Here is a 23,017-nt window from a genome sequence, read left to right on the forward strand (position 1 = left end):
TGTATACCAGTGACATTTCACTTGTTAGAGAATGAATTGGTTAAATATACAACTTTCTCACTTCATATTTTTATGTAAAATATGGCAAGTTTCAACACATTCCCATAAAGCTTTATGGGAAAGATTTATATAACCATACTTCACTTATCTAAGTATCTGTAACAAAAATACATGTACTACATGGATATTACAAACATTAATGATTAAAAATCCTAAAGCTCCTCCCAAAATTTACTAACTTTGACCAAACTCAAACACTGTCTGCTCACTTTATACATTTGCCTGAGTTTTATCACATTTTTCAATAATATTTAGTGGAAAAACCAGGTGCTGGTGGCTTATACCTGTAATCTTAGTTGCTCAGTAGGCTGAGATCTGAGGATCACAGGAGGGAAGGAGGGAAAGAGGGAAGGAGGGAGGGAGGGAGGGAGGGAGGGAGGGAGGGACGGACAGACAGACAGACAGACAGACAGACAGACAGACCAGAAAAGTGGAAAGTGGAAATGTGGCTCAAGTGCATTATGACCTTCAACAAAAAAAGGGACAGCCACTGGGCACTGAGTTCAAGCCCCAATACTGACACATTTAGTTGAAATCACAAAACTGTACAATCACCTTCAGTTCTAGGCCTCCACACAGTGATCTTCCCTTTAACTTCATTCTTGCCTTTATAAATAATAGTATTACAAATAAGTTGTCATTAACACAAAAGTGCCATTAAATGTTAGGAACTCACTCATTTAGAAAAAAAAAACTCAGAATTTTAACTATAATTTTAGGAATGTTACCCACTGCTAGTAGTAACTTGTATGTGAAGTTGTCATTGCAATATCTGAAGAAACAGAAAAATGATATGTCCCCAAACTTGGCCAAATGACCCAACATGACAGTTATCTGCCACAGTCTATGAATGGTGGCAAATTTTCAAATAATAACACTCAAATTGTTTCTAAAATATTCAAATCAAAATTGAAAGAAGAGGTGGTAGCTACTAAGTTACCTTTTCTAATATTAAAAATAAAAACTACCTTCTTCCTTTCTAAACAATAGTAAATTTGTAATTGGTTTCTTTCATTTACAGTAATAAAGCACATTAAGTTATAATAAGAAATTTCAATATGTCTGATTATAATGATTGTAAATATTCTAAACAATAAAAAGGAAAATAAATGATCACGAAAAAATGTTAAGATTAAATTAATGACAAAAGTTTGGATTCCTTTCCAATGAAGAAATGCCTACACCAAATTTGACATTAAAGAATGACTTCAAGAAAATGCTATATAAGTCAGGCATGGTGGCACACAGGATGTAATTCCCAATAAAAGCAAAGAGGACTGTGACCAAAGGATAGCCTGGCCCAAATGTACAAGACCCTTCTCGAAAAATAAACTAAATATCAAAAGGGGCCAGAAGCATATAGCCGGCCTAGAATAAACACAGGATCTGAGTTAAAACCCATATACTGAGAAAGGCGGGGGGGGGGGGGGGCGCTGGGAGAGAAAAAGAAGGAAAAGACAGAGAGGAAGAGGAGGAAGCAAACAAAGAAGAGAATCAATAAATGCTTTCCTCATTCCTCTATTAAAAGTAATTTAATCAACCTTTTTCTTTTTTTTAGGTTTTCCTTTTTGCCAGGCTTTTCTTCATGGGAGTAGAGGGTTTAATGAGGAACACTAAAGAAAAAGTTAGCCTCAACCTTGTGATCCTCCTGCTGCAACTTCCCAAGTACTAAGAGTCTATCAAATGTCCCCACACCTTGTGATAGTTTTACATATTCAAATGCAACATGGAGAGTTTGGTTCAGCTTACATTGAAAGTACTTCTTTTCTCTGTATTCAGTACGAAAAATGGAAAAAATATATTAGCATGGTCCTTACATAAAGGGTAACAAGAAAATTTATGAAGCATCCTATGTAGTTGTTTTATATCAGAGATGATCAGCAAGCACAGTATTATTGTTGATAATGTTAAAGACCAATCTCTAGTACCCTTTTGTATTTGACTTATTGAGTATTCTTGAACTATGTATGGTCAACTGCTGCCTAAATAAAACAAGATGTTTCAAAAATTAAAAGGAAAGAAGAGAAGGAAACTTTAGCCACAGAACTTAAGCTACTTATTTTCCAGGTATTCTGAAAAAACTAGATGTAATATAATTAATTTACATTATTTTGTCCTATTAACATTACCAAAGTAGAAGTCCCTGATTCCCAGTTTTACTGTATTGTGATCTTGATTGAGCTTCAATAACCCCTGCAACAATGAATTCAACATAACTTCAGTTATTCAGAAGAGCAACACAAATCAGAAAGGAAGTAAAACAAGCCTCAAAGAACAATCTAATGCCGTGTACCTAATTCACACGCAACAGATACTTCATTCAAAATATTTCTCTTATCTTAAAAAAAGGTATTTAAAATCCATTTGTGTTCTTAGCTCTAAGCAGATTAAGAGGAAGAAGTGAAAGGGTTTCCAAAGGAAATAGAAGACATTAAGAACTTAAATAGAGCTGGGGATATGGCCTAGTGGCAAGAATGCTTGCCTCGTATACATGAAGCCCTGGGTTCACCACATATACAGAAAACGGCCAGAAGTGGCGCTGTGGCTCAAGTGGCAGAGTGCTATCCTTGAGCAAAAAGAAGCCAGGGACAGTGCTCAGGCCCTGAGTCCAAGGCCCAGCCAGCACTGGCTTTAAAAAAAAAACCTAAATGGAGGGTCTATTTTCAAAATAATGTCCCAGGAAAAGAAGCAATAGCAGTAACAGCAATAGCAGCAGCAACAAACATAATAGGAAAGCAAATCTTTGACTCCTCCAAACCTACTAAAAATCAGCAATTCTGGACACATGTCCCAGCAAGTGCTGGGTTTTAACAAGCCTCTGAGTGAACAGAATCTCAAATTTCAGAAAGTATTGTCCTCAAGACAAGCATATTAACAATAAACAGCATCATCAATAACAGGCCAAGGAAGTGGTGTCGTGGCTCAAGTGGTAAGAGTGCTAGTCATGAGCTGAAGAGTTCAGGGACAGGACCCAGGCTGAGGGTTCAAGCACCATGACCGACCATAAACAGACAGACAGACAGACAGACAGACAGACAGATAGATAGATAGATAGATAGATAGATAGATAGATAGATAGATAGATAGATAGATAGATAGATAACCGGCCAATAAGTTATTCAAATAAAAGGCAAATATGGCTCGTGCATGCTTTCCTGAATAAGGCTATTGAAGATGCTGCCTTTAGGCACTTGAACAGATTTAGGAGAAAGATGAAAACTTTACCTTTAAGAAGCTAAAATCTAAATATATTGGAGCAGAAGACCAATGAAAAGAATAAAGAATCTAAATACTTATATAATATTGAAAAAACTGCTCTACAACTCTGGTATCTAAAATAGAACAATTGTATTCTGGTTCAGTACAATTATTGAGGCACACAGTGTTGAGTAGGAATCAAGAAAATAACTTTGCCTAAAACAAGCAAACAGTAAAATTTGGCAATCTTTCTATGCAAAAATATTGGTAAAAATAAAAATTTCTGATGATTAAAGCTATAAGCATCTAATCAGAAAAAAACTCTCGAGTATGCTGCAAAGATTCATTTCTATGGATGACAACCATTAATTCAGTTACTAGATCTGCTTGGTGATATTTTAAAAGTGGATACAAGCTGGAGCAGTAGTTTATGCCTGTAATCCTAGATACTCAGGAGATTAGGATTGCGGTTGGAAGCCATCCCAGGCAGAAAAGTCCCAATGAGACTCTAATCTAAAAATTAACCACTCAAAAACCACAAGTGGCATTGTGGTTCAAAGTGGCAGAGCACTTGCCTTGAGCAAAAGAGCTCAGAGACAGCTCCCAGGCCCTGAGTTCAAGCCCCATGAAGTTTTGTTTGTTTGTTTGTTTTTAAAGTAGACACAGCCAGAGCTAGTGGCTCACACCTGAAATCCTAGCTACTAAGGAGGCTGAAATGAGATCTGGGAATTTCATGGGCCCAGTGACAGCACATAGGCCTGAGTTCAAGCCCCAGGACTGAACCAAAATATGTGTGTATACAAATATATGTATATGTGTATAATATTTATGTATGTGTTACATGCAGCCTAACTACTTAAAAGCATTAAGTCCAGAGTTCACTGAGGTGTTTGCAGGTGGCTTCCAAGTTTTCTACTTGTGCTCCTCTGTGCCTCCTTCCTTCCAGTTGACTAGAGTGATGCAAAGAAGTTACTTTTGGCCTAACAATGACAGACTGAATACAGGAGGGTCCTAATCAATCTGAACCTGTCTCATAGTTACAAAAGCAAGACATGACCTTTGTCATGTTTAGTAACTATACTTGGGATCAATTTATTTTAGAAGTTTAACCAACATTACTTCAGACTGTGGGTGACAAGACTTATGGCCCACAGTTACCAAGCAACTGGTGACTAAAACCATAATACAATCCTATCAAACTATATATTGTTTTATCAAAGGAATATTGCCCATCCTAATACAAGACTATTAGTTACCAATGTATAGGAACATCACACTTTTAAGATTTTTGTTCAAGTCCAGCTTAGGGGAAAAGTTAGTGAATTTTTGTCTCAATCAACAAGCTGTGGTACATGCCTGTCATCCCAGCTATTGAGCTACTGTAAGAAGAAACAAACAACAACCAATAAACGAACAAACATTATCCAAAAAATGACAAAAGCAAAAAAGAGCTGGGAGTATGACTCAGTGGTAGAGTAGCTCCCTACCACCAAAAATAATCCAGAACTAAAAATTTAGTCCACATGCAGGCATTCACTAGCATTCATAGTCAAGATTTACAAGTCTTTGTGTGCTAGGGATTTGAATAGGGTACATCTATATTTCTTTTATTACATTTCTTCCCACATGCTCTACTCTAATGTAACTGTACATCTGAAAGACAAAGAATGAAGCTTAGAATGAAAGGATAGTTGAAGAATGATCTAACAGAAATGGAGGACTAGGGGGCTGGGAATATGGCCTAGTGGCAAGAGTGCTTGCCTCATATACATGAAACCCTGGGTTCAATTCTTCAGCACCACATATTTAGAAAACAGCCAGAAGTGGCGCTGTGGCTTAGTGGCGGAGTGCTAGCCTTGAGCAAAAAGAAGCCAGGGACAGTGCTCAGGCCCTGAGTCCAAGGCCCAGCACTGGCAAAAAAAAACAAAAAAAGAAGAAAAGAAAAGAAAGAAATGGTAGCTCCCACCTGCAATTATAGCTACTCAGGAGGCTGAGATCTGAGAATTGCAGTTTGATGTCAACCCTGGCAAGAAAGCCCATGAAACTCTTATTTCCAGTTAAAAACCAAAAATACTACAACTGGAACTGTGGCTCAAGTGGCAAAGTGCTAGCCTTGAGCAAAAAAGTTCAAGGACGGGGCCTGAGTTCAAGTCCCAGGATTAGCACACACACAAAAAAGCCATGAATGTCCCCAACTATTCAGGTATAACACAGAGCATGGTGAATATGTTCACCAAATACTATCTCTCCAGTGGACAGTTATAATGCACTAGGTGGCAGAGAGCCAAAAGATAAAGAAACGGTTTCTAGAGTGCCCAACCTATTTGATTTGGAGAGAACAGAAAACAAAACAAAGAAAATTCATCGGGGATATGGCCTAGTGGCAAGAGTGCTTGCCTCCTATATATGAAGCCCTGGGTTCGATTCCCCAGCACCACATATATAGAAAACGGCCAGAAGGGGCACTGTGGCTCAAGTGGCAGAGTGCTAGCCTTGAGCAAAAAGAAGCCAGGAACAGTACTCAAGCCCTGAGTCCAAGGCCCAGGACTGGCAAAAAAAAAAAAAAAATTACTCTTACAAAGAAAATTCATCAACTTCTAATTCTCCACATTCAGCTGAGATTCACAAACATTCTCAAGCACTTATTAATCCACACAGTCTCTGCCTTTCAGGTTATTCTAAACCACTCAATACACTGATTTACCCAAGGTAATCTTGTATTACTGAAACAGGACTTCTACCTATGAGGCAAAAAGGTAAACTTGTAGAATTTTCTATCTACACAGAATTTATCAAAGAGTTCATGTGCCATTCAAAATCCTAAAATCCAATTTAACAATTGTACTCTTCTTTCCTTTTTGCTATCTCTAAACTGTTACTTTGTCTTTGCCTACTGTCCTCAACTCCTATAAACCTGCATCACTAAACAATGGAATTTGAGACTTAAAAGACTTTTCAAATCACCTATTATCTTCTTACAGAAATAAAGATTCTAAAAAAGAAACCAAGTACCATGTTCTAAGAGCCATGGAGTGATAATCCAATGAAAGCAGTCCAAGAGCCGCAGGAACTCTGCTGCAGTTGTAGATCACTGAGTCTGTACCTATAAGTTGAAGGGAAACCCTACCCACTCCCATCCAGCCCCTACCCCTTAGTTTGATTAAGACAATCAAGACAATGCAAATCACACTGAGAAGTCCACAAGAGGAACTCTCAATTCTTGCAAGACACATTAACCAGGGATTTCCCAACCAGTAGTTTTTATTTACTGGTCACTACTTAAGCCTTACCTGACAGGTTTCCAAGCCAGCTGCAGCAGCCACATCCCCCTCTGCGCCATAAACGTCTTGCCTCAGTTTCCTGAAATTCCCAACTGGGACAGGAAAAGTAGCCAGCTGGCATTCCCAACCTGGTTACGTTCCTAATAGTTCTACTGTCAGCCACCTTCCCTGGGGCATCACAATCTGGATCTGCACAGCAGACGCAGACACAGCAGTCCCTTCTAGAATGAGCTCAACTTATGGGGCACAAAAACTTTGGAGACTCCTGACCTTAAGAGTTGTTCTTTTTACTAATTCCTCTTTTAATGAAGAAAACTAAAGAACCTTGAAAAGGTTTGAGTGATTCTGCTGAATATACCTGAAAAACAAAGTAGTTACCAAAAACTGAAAACATGCAATTTCAAACACAAATGTTTTAAAACTGCTTATAAGAATGCTGTAGTATCTTACAACACACCATCACTCAGTTTTCATGCCATTAAACTTTCTAAACAGGCACAATTTTTGTTCCTCATTTCACTATTATTCATCTACAAAAACTTGAACATTTATAGCTTTTAAAAGTTCTTCATACAGGTTTAGTGAAACATTCATCTTCACTACTCTTAAGAAATACCCACCAATTATAAAGTTATTTCTTATGGAACTGGAGTTATGGCTCAAGTAGCAAAGCACCAACATGAGCAAAACAAATTACTTCCCAAGATAAAGTGAAATTCTGAATAATAAAATGAGTAAGCAATTATTAAGCATCAATCATCTCTACATTTGTGGCTATGAGAAATGGCCTGTTCCCACTGTCTTAAGAAATTTGGATGTGTGATATGCCTTCAAAACCTAGATTGTTACTAAGACGATCATAAACGGTTTCTACCTGAAGTACAAATAATTCAGAGCATTCAGTTCAGACTGAAACAACAAAGTAATTCTTAGTATAATTGCACAAGTAACCTCACTGAACTAACTTAAGGGTAAGCTTTAAAAAATAATTATAACAAAAATTTGTAGAGTTATATGCTCTTCGTGTTGGTGATGTTTAGAAACTACATATCAATAATTATACTGCGTAATAAACACAAAAGTAATAAATAGAGTACTGATGTCAAGCCAGGCACTGATGGTTATGCCTGTAATCCTAGCTACTCAGGAGGCTGAGATTTGAGGATTGCAGTTTGAAGCCAGCATCTTTGAAAAGTCCATGAAAAGTCTTATCTCCAATTAACGACCACAAAGGCAGAAGTGGAAGTGAAGCTCAAGAGGTAGAGTACTTCCCTTGAGCAAAACAGCTCAGGGACAATGCCCAAGCGCTGAGTTCAAACCTCAGGACACACACACACACACACACACACACACACACACACACACACACACACACACACACACACACACACACACACACACACACACACACACACACACACACACACACACACACACACACACACACACACACACACACACACACACACACACAATTGAAGCCTCGGGTATATAAATGTAAAGCCTAAGACGCATAGTAAAAATTTAAATATAAGCTTACATATTCTGCAGAACCACAGATTCACCCTATTGGTAGTTTCCTACATTGTCAATGGTATAATCCTAGATTAAATGTCACAACAATAATATGGTCAGCTTTATCTGTGCATTTAGCTTCACCTACAATAGTGTTCCAGTAAGTCATGTTTGACCTACACATTTTGTTATTTTTCCCAATTCTCTCACCTTACAGTCTTAGAAGTTGACTCATTTTACCAACACAAACAAAACTAGTCAAAAGAATAAAGTTAATTTGAAAGGCCTCATGAGACAACATTGATTAATTTATCTGATTCAACTAATACTAGCAGATAGAAGAGGCAAAACAAGTTTAGTTGTATGTAATATAACTCATTTTCATTCAAACTGTTGAAATGTAGACTAAGCTGCCTTGGCTGCTAATGGAATCCACATAACTGCAGGTAACTAAGCAAAAGCTAGAAAATAATTTGTCAAGAATCCCATCTCTCTTCTAATAGGGTACTATGACTACTAGTTTGATAAATAATCAATATTAGATTACCGCCTAAGTCAACTACAATGCAATTTAGATACATTGAACCATCTATGATATGTCACAGAGCTAAAGAATCACAGAGCTTTATTATTTCTAGCATAGAATTTTAAAACAAAAAGAGGTCTTGAGATCTTATCAAAATCGTCAACATACTAGAATAACTATTTTAACATGCACTTATAAAATACTTTAGTTTCTGTGAGCAAGAATAAATATTAATTTTTCCTTCTTTCCCATACTGACCCATCCATCTCCAATGCCTTTGCCCAGATAAAAATAAAAAGAACAGTATTAGCCAGTTGACCCATCATTGTAGCACTATCACCTTCGGAATTACATATTAAATGGTTGTTCACTATCTCATAAGAAAGATATAAGAATGTGAGTATTTTCCTCATGTTTATCCTTCATAATAAAACCTGAGGGTATAGGAAAGGTTAGGAGAGATGGGGGAGAACATAAAAGGGTGACATTGATCAAAATGCATTGTAATTATAAACCTATTTTGTGAATTAAAACACCTTTGTACAACTTTAAAAACGGGCCAGGATATGACTAAATGGTAGAGCCTAGCATGTCTGAGATCCTGAGTTCAATCAGAGAAATGCAAAAATAAAAACCCATAATAAAAATTTAAATACAATTATTAATAATGCTTAGTACAATAATTACTCTTCACTCTAAATCAATTTACCACAATAGTTTGCAATAAAAAAAATACATTTAATGGTCCAAAATGCTGTACATTCTCCATCTTTAACAAGTAAGTACATGTAAATGCTTAAGTCACTATGGCTCTTTTCCTCAGTAATAAATCAATAGAAACATTTTTAAATTCAAGAATTTATCTCTGCCCCTCTCAAATATCCACATACAACTAAACAGAATAAGAGAAGCTGGATTCCACAATCTCAACTATGCACAAAACCACCTTGTGACATAATCTGAATACTATACAGAAGTACTTGCTGCTCCTGTTACTACCTCATACTGTCAATTTAATACATAATTAAAGTACTAAGACTTTGTTGGCTAAGTCTATGACCCAATTGAAGTATTCAGGAAAAAACCTAAATCAAAAAAGTAGTCATCAATTCGTTTTCATAATTATTTTTGTGGCACAAAAGAGTAAATCATTTCACATGCTCAGTATAATCGTAATTTCACTTCTAAAGGTTCGTTTAAAGTATCTTTGCTAAAGGTATTAGAAAAATGTATCTTTAGACTATGAGTTACTTAGAAAAGTATTCTTATATAACACACTCAGAAATTAATTTTGTTAAGAGTGATAGATCAGTGGTTTGTAACTTTTGGAACGTTGTTAAAATTTCAGAGGATAATGAAGGTTGGAACCAGAGAAAAATATATATTTACAAATAGAAAATATGCATATAGTTACAAGTGTTTTTAAAGAAATAAAACACAAGTCAGTTACCATGCCTTAAGTATTCTTACAACCTACTCTGCTTAGAAATGTAGCTATTGTTCCTGAGTTAAATGAGCATAAAAGGACCAAGCATAAATATAGTATAAATGTACTTGATTTAACCTAATCACATATTGTTAGTGGTTTTAATGTCTCAAGTATAATTAGTTATAAATAAATTCAAATTCTTTTTTATGTTTTACTTATTACATTTAAATTTGCAAAAATAAAAATGTAATTTGTAATTTTTTTTTAAGTTATCAAAACAAACTTTGAAAAAGAAAGCTAATCCATTCAGGACCTACTTTTTACCAGACATTACAATTCTGTTCCTTGTCATCTGTAGAAATGCCAAGTCTTAATGATTAACTCAACTTTACTATTTTTACTTTTTTTTAATAACAAGAAAATCTGTATGTTGTATACACTTATACACACGTTTAGATATTTATCCATATATAAAGAAAATGAAACGTGTCAAAACTAAGATTTTGTATTTTTTAGAAAAACAGGATAATCAAAACAAAGAACAAGCCAAACACAGGTGGTTCACACCTGTAATCATAGCTACTCAGAAGGCTGGAATCTGAGGATCATGGTTCAAAGCCAGCCTGGGCAAGAAGGTCCAAGACTCTTATCTCAAATTAAGAACCAAAAATCCAAAAGTAGAGCTGTGGCTTTTATGGTAGAGTACTAGTTTTAATCACAAAAGATCAGGGACAGCACGTAGGCCCTGAGTTCAAGTCTCAGGAACAGCACCAAAAAAAAGAAAGAAAGAAAGAAAAAAAAGAGCTATACATGAAAATTGTCAATACACTAAACTGATAATAGAAAAGCATTCAAACATCTCTAAGGCAAATAAAACACATAATCTTATTATATGATTTTACCATTATAATCTAAAATGGAAATGCCCAGATATTTACAGGTGAGAAATGATAGATGTTAAAGGGGGTAAAATGATTTTCGGAAAGAAAGGCACATTAAGTTATTTATTCTTTGCTCAACCTGCAGAGTTAAGCCATAAGCCAAAAAGAAAAATAATATAAATAATGCAAAAACATTATCATTTCAGTATTTTTAGAAAAAAATTGTTAGCTCAGCTGACTGTCACATGAATAAAAACACTTTTGAAATCATAGTTGTAAAAAACTGAAGAATTCAGTTAATGATGTTTGGACCTATTTCAAATAGTTCTAGAGAGTAATTACTTTCATCATTACTAGGAAGTAAAATGACCATTATAATATTAGGGTCATATAGAAGAATAAGCAGTTTCTCAGCTATGTTAGTTTTAAAGTCAGTCAATTTCGTCCTACATTTAAATTGTTGTGCCCAACTAGGACCAATGAAACACCCACCTATAAACAAGTTAATAATTACTTTAAAATTTTTAAATATCACAATACTAATTGATAGTTAATTAAATGTTACCAGAATTTTAAAATGCCATTAATATTTTAATGCCTCATTACTTTAAAAGGCTAATTTGGAGAACTAAAGACATAGCTCAGTGGTAGAGGGCATGTTCAATATGGTTTGTGCTTGGTGCTCAGCATTTTATTTGTAAAAATGTCTAATTTGAAAGTCTGATCGAATATGTTAATAAAAATATTTACTTTCCAGGCACTGATGGCTCACATCTGTAATCCTAGCTAGTCAGAAGGCTGAAATCTGAGGATCATGGTTCAAAGCCAGCCTAGGTAGGAAAGTCTGTGAGATTTTTTTTTTTTTTTTTTTTTTGGCCAGTCCTGGGGCTTGGGCTCAGGGCCTGAAGCACTGACCCTGGCTTCTTTTTGCTCATGGCTAGCACTCTGCCACTTGAGCCACAGTGCCACTTCTGGCCATTTTCTATTTATGTGGTGCTAAGTAATCAAAGCCTAGGGCTTCATGTATACAAGACTAGGCCATACTCCCAGCCCCACTCTGTGAGATTCTTATTTCCAATTAACCGCTAGAAAACTGGAGATAGAGCTATGGCTCAAAGTGGTAGAGCCCTAGCCTTGAGTAAAATAGCCCAAGGAGAGTGCCCAGGCCCAGAGTTCAAGCCCACAGAGAGGTGCGCATGTGTGTATGTATGTATGTATGTAAATATGTAACATGTTTATATATAAATATATGTTTATATATTTAATTCTAATCTATATAAACATAGTTATAAATGCATGTGTATATGCATGTATATACGTATATGTACATATATACACATATACACACACGTATATATTTACTTCTGATACAACTCAAACAAGAAAGCCAGAAAGCCAATGTTATGTGGTTGGAATGTAGATCCTATTACTGTGCTTCCCCCTAAAAAGGTACATAATAGTAAATCACAACATTACTGTTAAGTATAGATAATGTCTCGTTAAGAAACTTAGATACATAGCAACCTTGTAGATTATACTTCTGTAACAATGTGAACCCACTTCAAAGAAAGAAAAATCATGGTATGTATTATTTCCAAATAAAACTTCTAGGCTACTAGAGCTATGCCCTTTTGGCACTGCTCTCTAGTTAAGTAGAGCAAGTTTACTAATTTTAACTTAATCTAGAAAAAACCATGGTAGAAGACCTAGTAAAGGGACAAGTGGTAGAAGATATAGAAGGGGATGAGTAGGGACAGCAAGAGAGAAAGAACAAGGGAAAGTAGGTACTGATAAAAAAATTTTAGCAACATATGGGTCATTCATTATACTTTATTTGCTAAGACAGATGCTGTACTCAATACTGCAATGTTTATATTCTATCTTTCTTATTGATGTTGATATTAGTAAAAAACCAAGATCGCTGAATAAAGCTGTGGAGGCAATCTAGCTCTAGAATGATCAAGCCAAGTCTTCTGGTACACAAGTATAACAAAAATATACACGTATACAACTATTTATTGTTTCTTCTTTTTCGTGTTTTGTCCAAGACAAAGTAATGATTTTCTAGGACAGGCTGCAGAAACAATTTGTGTATGTAGCAGAAACATTTCAAAGGATAATAACCTACTCAACACTTAATATGAATGCATTATGTCTACCTTGCATTCCAAGTCAAGGCATACATTAGAGGGAATGGATGATGTTCACTATCTAAGACTTTTTTTTTTAACATTTTTACATTAAAGTAAATGTTGATTATAGTGTGGTACAAAATGTATGTGAATTTTTAAGATAAAAGAGAAGACTCTGAAGGACCATATGTCCTCAAAAGGTCACCTTGAACTATGCTCAAAACCCCAAGTACAGTCAGGTGCCAGTGACTCACACCTGTAATGCTAATTACTCAGGAGACTGAGATCTAATCTCCAATTAACCACTCAAAAACCAGTAGTAGTGCTGTGGCTCAAGTAGAGCTCTAGCTTTGAGCACAAAGAGGCTCAGGGACAGCACCCTGAATTTAAGCCCCACAAACCTACCAAAAAATTAAAAATAAAACACAAGTACATTTGCTCAAATTCTTCTGCCATTATGAATATATCAGAAAGAAAATGGGCTGTAAATTTTCCTAATGCAATGAACACTGATGTTGCATTTTCCTATTGTTTCAAATACTTTACCCAATTTTAAGATAATACAGCATTTGTACTCAAACATCTGAAAGGTATTTAGAATTCATCTAAAAACATTTGAAAGATATACTTGAATTAACTTGGGACTACTTAAAAAAAAACAGTGCAAATGGAAGGCTTTGAGTCATATATACACATTAATTCTCCCTCTATTTCTATGCCTTCATACAAAATTGAAAGAGTACCACCACTGATGCTTTTAAAACTAGAGAAACACCAAGGTTCAGAACTTTTTCTAAATAAACATCTTAAGTTTGGTTTTTTTGCTTTAAAGAAATCCTTACATATAATTTTCTTGATATTTAAGTTTTGCTTTAAAATTCTCAATTATTATTTGGTCTATGGTACCAAAAGCTAAAACATAAAACACATAATGTGTTTTAAAGTAATTAATTCAACTATACAATTTCAGTTCTGACAAATTAAAAAATAAATGATGCTTACAGATTTACATCTGGAACTCACTGGAAATAGTTACTCAACTTACCTGGTGCTAATCCAGCAGTAGCAGGGCTTCCCATGGATGGGTGAGAGAAAACTTGAGAGAAGGCAGACATATTTGACTGGGACACGTTACTCAGCCTGGAGGTTGATCCTCCTTTAGGAATAAACTCGCTTGCAGTAGGATTTGGTGTCTATTTAAAAATCAAATATAGCAAGTTAACACACTTCTGGCCCCCCAAAAAGACACTTATCTCCACTATTCTACAGTGCTTCTCTTACAGTAAAAATATAGAATAGGATAGGATTTGCAAGGGCTTTAATTTCTATGTGTCGGTATAATACATTTAAACTTGTGAAAGCAAGTTCATCTTTCATTTGTAGATTTTAACCTCCACCCCATGTAAACTTTTCCTTGTCATCTTACCAAACTATCCTAACATTTCAGAGAAGTGGGAAACTAAGAGTACCTCAAAAACTAAACACAAGGTTCAATTTTAGTATCTTTAAACCATTTCTACCAGATAAAGGTTAAAAGTGCCTTTCTTTCAAAATAAGTAACTTCCTTCTTTTTAAGCATGAACACTTAGACAATATAGTGCCATGTATTTCACTAATAGAACACAGACAAGAAAAACACTTAAAAACAAACAAATATATTGGAACAATTAAAAAACAAGAAAAACTAAATGAGGAGGACCCAATGCCTACAAACTATCATATGAATCTTTCTACACTAAAAATACTTTACTATATAAAATTATACATTCTTTTTCCACAGAGGTATTATGGTATTGATGTATTCATGTGTATTAGACATCTGGCTTTAAGTCCCATTATTGCATTATGAAACTGTATTAAATTCATGTCTTTCTATTTCTATAATAGGTTAAAAAAACATAAGCAACTAAGCAGTACCAAAACAACTTCTTTATTTGACATGAATGGCATTTTAAACTAGAGTTCAAATGGAGAATTAAGAGATAACGAGTCATGGGCTAATCTAATTATAAACTGTAAAATAGTGTTAATAATTATAAGCCAGAGAAAGGAAGACGTATGTTGATAAAATATAGAATTTTTAAGTATATGCCTACCTAAAATATACCAAAAAGAGATCACACCCCTACCAGTTACACATTAAAGATATGAAATACCAGTCTGAGCTAAAATGTATATTCCAAAAAGAAAATAAAAACTTTATATCACATAAATAATTTTTAACTCAGTTTCTGAAGTTTTTCCAAAAGAATGACATGCTACCTAAGTAAATGGCCAATGGATTTCTGGAACAAAAAACTAGCCACAGCATTTTATTGATGCAGTATTTCCTGTTACAAAAGAATAAATGGCTGTGGAAAGGACAAGTATGTCAGGTCTGATGCTCAGCAGTTAACCCTAAATCTATTCTCAGAGATGAAGGTCAAAATTAAGTTCATCACATAACTTAAGAGGAGAAAAGCCTAGGAGATAAGACTTCAGAGTTACTGAATTCCTAGGGAGACAGCAAAATTAGATAAGGAATGTCCACATGTAAAATTTCTAGAATCTTGGAAATAGATTTTCATATATGTACTATAATTACAATGAATACCAGACTGAGTTTGAAACTGAGCTTCTCCAAATTAAGCCTATTTTAGTTTATTTCAAAAGCCTATTTTTACAGTACTCTATAAAGAAGAAAACAGACAAAAGCTCATTGCACTTTTAACAAATTATGTACAGAATTTTATAACAAACTTAAAAGGCCTTCCAAATTCATTACAGTATATTACAATTAATAAAACTATTAAAGTTAACACTAATTGCAACTTCTAGAAATTAAATAACCACAGATGTCTAAAACTTACCAACAGTGAGTTGGAATTTAAAATAAGGGCTAAGCCAAGTGCTGGTGGCTCATACCTGTAATCCTAGCTACTCAGAAGGGTGAAATCTGAGGATCAAACGAAGGCCTGTGAGATTCTTATCTCCAATTAAGCAGTAAACAGCTTGAAGTGGAGCAGAAGTTCAAGTGACAGAGCACTGGCTTTGAATAGAAAAGCTTAGGGACAGTGCCAGGGCCCTGAATTCAAGCCTTCAGACTGGAACTAAATAAGTAAATAACTTAAAAACTGAAATTTAAAAGAACAACAGCCCTCTTTCCTAAGAAGGCCCTTAAATGGATGATTTGGGGATATCTTTTATTCATCTGTGGAAGTTGGTATCAGAAATAAAAAGAGAAACAATCCTATATAGGATTTAGGTTCTACAATGAACAGCTCTCAAATATCTTTAGACCTAACCCAGAATATTTTTTCATGGTAAAGTACTTTAAAATAATGATTACAATATATAAAGATTCATTCTCATTAAAATTCTTTCATATTACTGACTTAAAAATATAAGTAAGTTTTATTAAAACTATAAAAACTTAGTAAAATAACAGGCATTGATGTGTTACAAGAATTATTTATAGGCCAAGTGCCAGTGGCTCCGAACTACAATCCTCACTACTCAAGAGGCTGAGATTTGAGGATTAGATTCAAAGCCAGTTCTTGCCAGAACAAATCCCAGAGCCTATTATCTCCAAATAACTAGCACAAAAAGCCAGAAGTTAAAGTGGTTGAATGTCACCCTTGAGTGAAAAAGCCAAGTTACAGAACACAGGAAAAGTGTTACAGTATCACGATTATATCTTAAATGAGATAGCATTTGCTCCAGATAACCACATAATCCAACTGATAATTGCCAATAAGATGATCAATATAGATTTATTTACAAATGATGTAATTCTCTGATGGGGTTTTAATCTCAAGTTTCAAACAAACTGATAGTACCACATTATCCCAAACAAACATTTATATAAGTAAAATGAAGTATTTAATATCCAGTGAAAATTATTTTAGTAAGGTATCCAAAAGTTACAGGCCCAGTACAATGAACAGGGAAGTAAAGCTAAAAATGGGTATCTATGAGCTGGGAATATGGCCTAGTGGCAAGAATACTTGCCTCATATACATGAAGCCCTGGATTCGATTCCCCAGCACCGCATATATAGAAAATGGCCAGAAGTGTCACTGTGGCTCAAGTGGCAGAGTGCTAGCCTTGAGCAAAAAGAAGCCAGGGACAGTGCTCAGGCCCTGAGTCCAAGGCCCAGAACTGGTCCCACCCCCACCCCCCAAAAAAGGGTATCTATTGTGTATTTCTAATTAGAAAAACACCAATAAGTTCACACTGAATGAAAATGTATTTCACATGGTATTGTAAAATATATTTTATTGCAAAAGAAAAACAGAAAGCCAGACCCTGGTGGCTCATGCCTGTAATCCTAGCTACTCAGGAGGCTTAGATTTGAGGATCTAAGTTCAAAACCAGCCAGGAAAGTCCATGAGATTCTTATCTCCAATTAACCACCAGAAATCAAGAAGTGGTGCTGTGGTTCACTGGCTGAAGAGCTCAAGGACAGCACTCAGGCCCAGAGTTCAAACCTCATGGCCGACAAGGAGGGAAGGAGGGAGGGAGGGAAGGAGGGAAGAAGGAAGGGAAAGAAAAGAAGAGAAAAGAAAAGAAAAAAGAAAAAGAAAATGAGGAAGTTGTTTCATAGTGTGGGAAAATAACCAGAAAACTACTTATTCAGTATCATTCAGGATTTTGAAAACTCATGACACTACAAAATACCTTGCATAATGTATTGCTTCTTAAAGTGTACACATTGCTTTTATTAGCTTTAATGGCTTCATCAAGATGTTATCTAAGATACTAAATGAAATAGAACTTGGCGTCTTTTTCTTAGTATCTATCTATCTATCTATCTATCTATCTATCTATCTATATATATATATATATATAATTGCCATGAAATAATTGTTTCTATGCTAGCTTTGATAACTCAACATATACAGACCTAAAGCCATTATCAAAATAAGTTTACTAAATACATCCATCATCAAAGTCTTTCACAACTTCTTTTAAAGCCTTTTTCATTCAACTTTTTCTTTACCATCGTGTCTCCAAATGACTGCTGATCAACTTTAAGTCACTAAGTTTGAATTTTCTAGAATTATACATAAACGAACCATATGTGCATGTAAGCTTTTTGACTGGCTTCTCTTACTCTTCTTCATTTCATTGCATCTACAATAGTTGATCTGTTTCAATGTTGATCAGTAATCAACAATATTACCATATAGTATCACAACATGTTAATCCCTTTAACTATTAGATTTTCCACTTTTGAGCTATTACAAATTAAGTTACTATACGGTAAGTTACTATACAGGTTATGTACATATATTCTGTTACTTTTGGATAATTATCTAGCAGTGAAACACATGGGGGGAGAGTATACACACATACATATATATATACATACACACAAGTTTTTTTTGTCAGTCGTAGGGCTTAAACTCAGGGACTAGGTGCTGTCCCTGAGCTTTTTAGCACAAGACTAGTGCTCAAAAGATTTGATCCACAGCTCCGCTTCTGGTTTTCTGGTGGATAATTGGAGATAAAAATTTTACAGACTTTCTTGCCTGGTGGGCTTCAAGTCTTGATCCTCAAATCTCAGACTCCTGAGTAGCTAGAATTATAGGCATGAGCCACCAGCACTCAGCCTACACATCTTTTGTAAAAAACCAGTTGCCCTGTTTCATTATTTCCAAAAGTGCTGCATAGAACAGGTTTCTCTGTCCTCAAGAAGGCGTGCTTTGTTTGGTCTTTCTCACTTTGAATATCCTACTCAGTTATGTAGGATAACTGTGCTGAGTTTTTATTTTTCTCTTCTGAAAGGAACACAAGCTTGCCTGGAACTCCCAATTGCTAAGATGGCATATCTGTTCATTATCGTATCCAACTTCTTTTGGTTTAAATCTGCACTTGCTAATGCCTTGCTCATGACTATGCAGTGCTATTTATTAGTATTATTATTAGCTATTCTCTCTCTTTGATAAAGTGTTAACATTTGGGGGGCATTTTATTAAGTTTTTTGTTCTCTGTTGTGGATTTCTGAGAGGTCTTTAAATATTCTAGACAGAACTGCTTTTGTCACATACATAATTTACAAATATTTTCTCTCAGGCTACAATTTATCTTTCAATTCTCTCTCAAGCAGCCCACTTTCTCCCCAAATTTAGATATTTAATTCTTCTCAAGGATGTTTCATAATTTTAAATGTTCATACCTTCTGTCACAATGGTCTTAAGAATTTGTCTATTAGTCTATTATACCAGTCTTAGAACTTAGGGACTCTGGGCACTCTCCCAGAACTTTCTTGCTTTACTATTTGAGCTTCCAGCTTTTTGGTAGTTAATTGAAGTTAAGAGTCTCCCAGACTTTCCTACGCTGAACTGGCTTGAAACCAAGATCCTAAAATTCAAATTTTATAATTTTACGTTAAAGTAATAGATACGATTTTAAATTTTACCTGGTGAGTGGTTGTTGCTGGTATATTCTATCATTTTTCTATGGCTGCTGAAACAAATCACTACAAATTTGGTGGCTTAACATAACAGAAATTTATTCTCATACAGTTTTGAAGGTCTAAAGCCCAAAACAGGAGGGTTGGCAGATTCATATTCCCTCCAAATGGTTTAGAGCAGAAAATACCTATACTACTCTTTTAAATTCTTTGGCTTATTGTGGTTATACCACATCATTTCAATTTCTGCCACATGTTCAAATCATCTTCTATGTGTACTCCATATCTCAGTCTTTTAAGTACAATTATTGCTGGATTTAGGACCCACTAGATAATTCAGGATGATCTCATTTTACTATTTTCATTTTCTAATATACATTTTTCAAATAAGATAGAATTCATTCTTCAGGGACTAAGGCATGAACTTACCTTTGGATATCACCATTAGTACAGAAATAGAATTTAGTTGGATATACTGATTTTAGATTTATTTTGAACTTAGTTTTTGCATTTAGCTTCCCAGCACTGAGTATACTAATTGTAATTTTTTTCATAGATGCATTTTATAAGGTTCCCTTATATTCCTAGTTTACTGAATTTTCATAAGGAACAAATTTTTTATTTTGTCAAATACTTTCCATCTACTTAAATAATTATGCTGATTTTATTTGGCTAACTAAATTGTATTAACTGACTTTTTAAAATAATGAACCAAGAAACAATATCTACTTATGCTGAAGTTTTGCCACTTTTATGTTGTCTGTCTTTTTAAATTTTCATGAAGAATTTCTGCAACTATGTACATGAGAGCACTGGTTCTAATTTTTAGAGTCATATACAATAAGAAAGTATTCCCTTCGTTTATTTTTTTCAGATAAAGTTCATGATGAATTCACAGTATTCCAAGTATTTCTCAAATATGTAAAATTCACCAATAAAGATACTCAAGAGTTTATTATATGAAGATATTTAATTACAAATTCAGTTTCTTCAGCAAATTCTGAGCTGATTAACTTCTTGACTACACTTGGGAAGTTGGTGGCTTTCAGTCCTTTTCCCATTTCACCTCTTGTAATTTATTGCTCATATGCTTCCTTTAGTAATCTGTTTAATATGGGGCAATCTAAGGGTGTCACCTGTTTCTACCCTGACATTAGGAAAAAAGATACAAGACAAAATTACCAAGCTGGCTGGAAATGTATCAAGTTTATAGATCTTATTAAAGATCAGGCTTTTGGTTTCATGACTTTTTTCTATTCTTTCTGTTTGCTATTGCTGCTCTGATATTATTTTCTTGTGCTTTAGGGGGTTTTCAACCTGCTCCTATTTCTTCTAGATCTTAAGGTTGACTTTGGAATCCTTTTCCAAAATAGGCATTTGGTGCTATAAATGTCTATGATTCTGATGTAACGGTATCCCACAACTTTTGATGTTTTCATTTTTATTTAGTTCAAAATGTTTTCTCAACAATGAAACGTGTTGAAATTGTCTTAAAAGAAAGGTAAAGGGCTGAGAATATGGCTTAGCAGTAGAGTGCTTGCCTTGCATGCATGAAACCCTGGGTTTGATTCCTGAGCACCACAGAAGTAGAAAAGGCCTGAAGACAGATTTGGGGGCTGGGAATATAACCTAGTGGTAAAGTGCTCACTTTGTATACATGAAGCTCTGGGTTCGATTCCTCAGCACCATATATAAAAGGCCCTAAGTAGCACTGTGGCTCAAGAGGTAGAGTACTAGCCTTGAGCAAAAAAGAGGCAGGTAATGTGCTCACAGCCTAAGTCCAAGCCCCAGGACTGGCAAACAACAACAACAACTTAAGTTTCTTGTATTTACTTAGTTTCTGGTGAAGATTCCGATTTCCAGAGGGAATTACTTCTGTCCATAAAATCTTCTTTTTAATATTTATTGAAAAAGATCTGTTGGTAGTGAATTCTTTCCAGCAGAGTCTATACATAGAGCCCAGATTGACCTTGAAATTGGTGTTGGAATTATAGGCGTGAACAACCCAGTCTGTCTCTGTCAGGTTTTTAATGTCTCAAAGCATTTACTTCATTTTCTCATTTTTTTCTTTCATTTGTTTTGCAATGCTAAGTACTGAATTGAGGGCCCTGGTAAAACACTCAACTACACCCCCAGCTATTTTGCTATTCACAAAACAAGTTTATGATTCACAATAGAACCTTTCACCAACACAAGGCTTATATACACAGTTTACAAAAACATGAAATTAACATTGCTGTGGTAACTAAATTATAAATGTAATCTGAATTTACCATCTTTTATATGTATTCATTTGACATTTCTACAGAACAATTTTTCAAAATACAGAATTTTAGGATGATTTTTTTCTTCCTATATTTTAAAGACAATGCTACAGTGTTTTCTTTGTTCCTGAAAAGTGGTCGCCTTTTCGCTATGACTGTTTTCTTTGATGTGGCTAGGTATAATTTTTTTCATGTTTGGCTCCTTGGATCTGTGAGTTTATAGTTTACGTCACCTTTGGAAAATATTTGTCCATTCTTTCTCAAAATATTTTTTTAAAATAACTACCTGCCTCTTTAGGTACTCCAATTACTAGTATATTGGGCCATAAGATGTTATTCTATACCTTTTTCTCTACATGGTTGGACATTTGTGTTCCACATGGGCAATATAAAAGCACTGCTCTAGGCACTGACACACAGTGAGACCACACAAGGACACTCTTAGGAGAGAAACTCAAGGGTGCAATGCCAATCTGCATCCAATCATATAAAATATATATTGAAATGAACTTCAGGAAATGGGAAGTAAGAGATTTCTTTGTTGCTATTTTCTTTTCTTTTTGTTCATTTATAGCTCTTTGGAAGAGTGAAGGGGGGGGATAGAAATGGAGGGACAAACAGAAACCAAACACAGTCAATATGTTCAATAAGCACAAAGGATAGCATTTCACAGGTGTACAAGGTACCCTGAATTCAACTCCACACATCTGAAACAACGAAAGTCTAAGTAAGCATACTATTACATACTACTGTTACATACTATCAGTCTATATGGCAAGTTACATAACTAATTAATTAGAACACTATGGTAAGCCCTAGGAAAAAAGTGAGCAGTAACAGCATTGCACTACCTAAGTCACAAAATTATATGCCTAAATTGAACATTAAAGTGAAAAGTTTGCAGGTTGGGGAGCAGCAAAGTGCTTGCATAGCAAGAATGAAGCCCTGAAATCAAACCCAGGTACCACCAAAAAAATAAAGACAATGGCCAATTTTCTAAATCACAACAAAAGGCGGGGGGGGGGGGGGGGGCATCATGCAATGCATATTCAAAGAGAATGCTCAAAGGCAGAAGCCAGAAAAGCCTCCTATCTCTCATGATACTAGCAAATAGTTCAGTAGGCCTACAAAAATAAATGAAAACAAGACAACAAAGGTAAAAAAGATGAGAAACAGGGGCTGGGAATATGGCCTAGTGGCAAGAGTGCTTGACTCATATACATGAAGCCCTGGGTTCGATTCCCCAGTACCACATATATAGAAAATGGCCAGAGGTGGCACTGTGGCTCAAGTGGCAGAGTGCTAGCCTTGAGCAAAAAGAAGCCAGGGACAGT

The 23,017-nt window shown here is 35.1% G+C and overlaps 1 protein-coding gene across 8 annotated transcripts in view; it reads right to left on the reverse strand.

The window, feature by feature from the left end:
• Pan3 (poly(A) specific ribonuclease subunit PAN3) overlaps positions 1 to 23,017 on the reverse strand; it is a 147,779-nt gene that overhangs the window by 65,707 nt on the left and 59,055 nt on the right. For 7 of the 8 annotated variants that reach the window (XR_007210358.1, XR_007210359.1, XR_007210360.1 and 4 more), the window contains one exon: positions 14,068 to 14,215. Coding sequence is in view for 4 of the 8 variants with exons in the window: in XM_048341587.1 (XP_048197544.1) it covers positions 14,068 to 14,215 (148 nt within the window). In the remaining 4 variants the exon portion in view is untranslated. Of the gene's footprint in view, positions 1 to 14,067; positions 14,216 to 23,017 lie in introns of those variants that run through there. The other variant, XM_048341588.1, reaches the window with a different exon arrangement.

This window comes from Perognathus longimembris, chromosome 3 (assembly GCF_023159225.1).
Source record: "Perognathus longimembris pacificus isolate PPM17 chromosome 3, ASM2315922v1, whole genome shotgun sequence".
Lineage (NCBI taxonomy): Eukaryota > Metazoa > Chordata > Mammalia > Rodentia > Heteromyidae > Perognathus > Perognathus longimembris.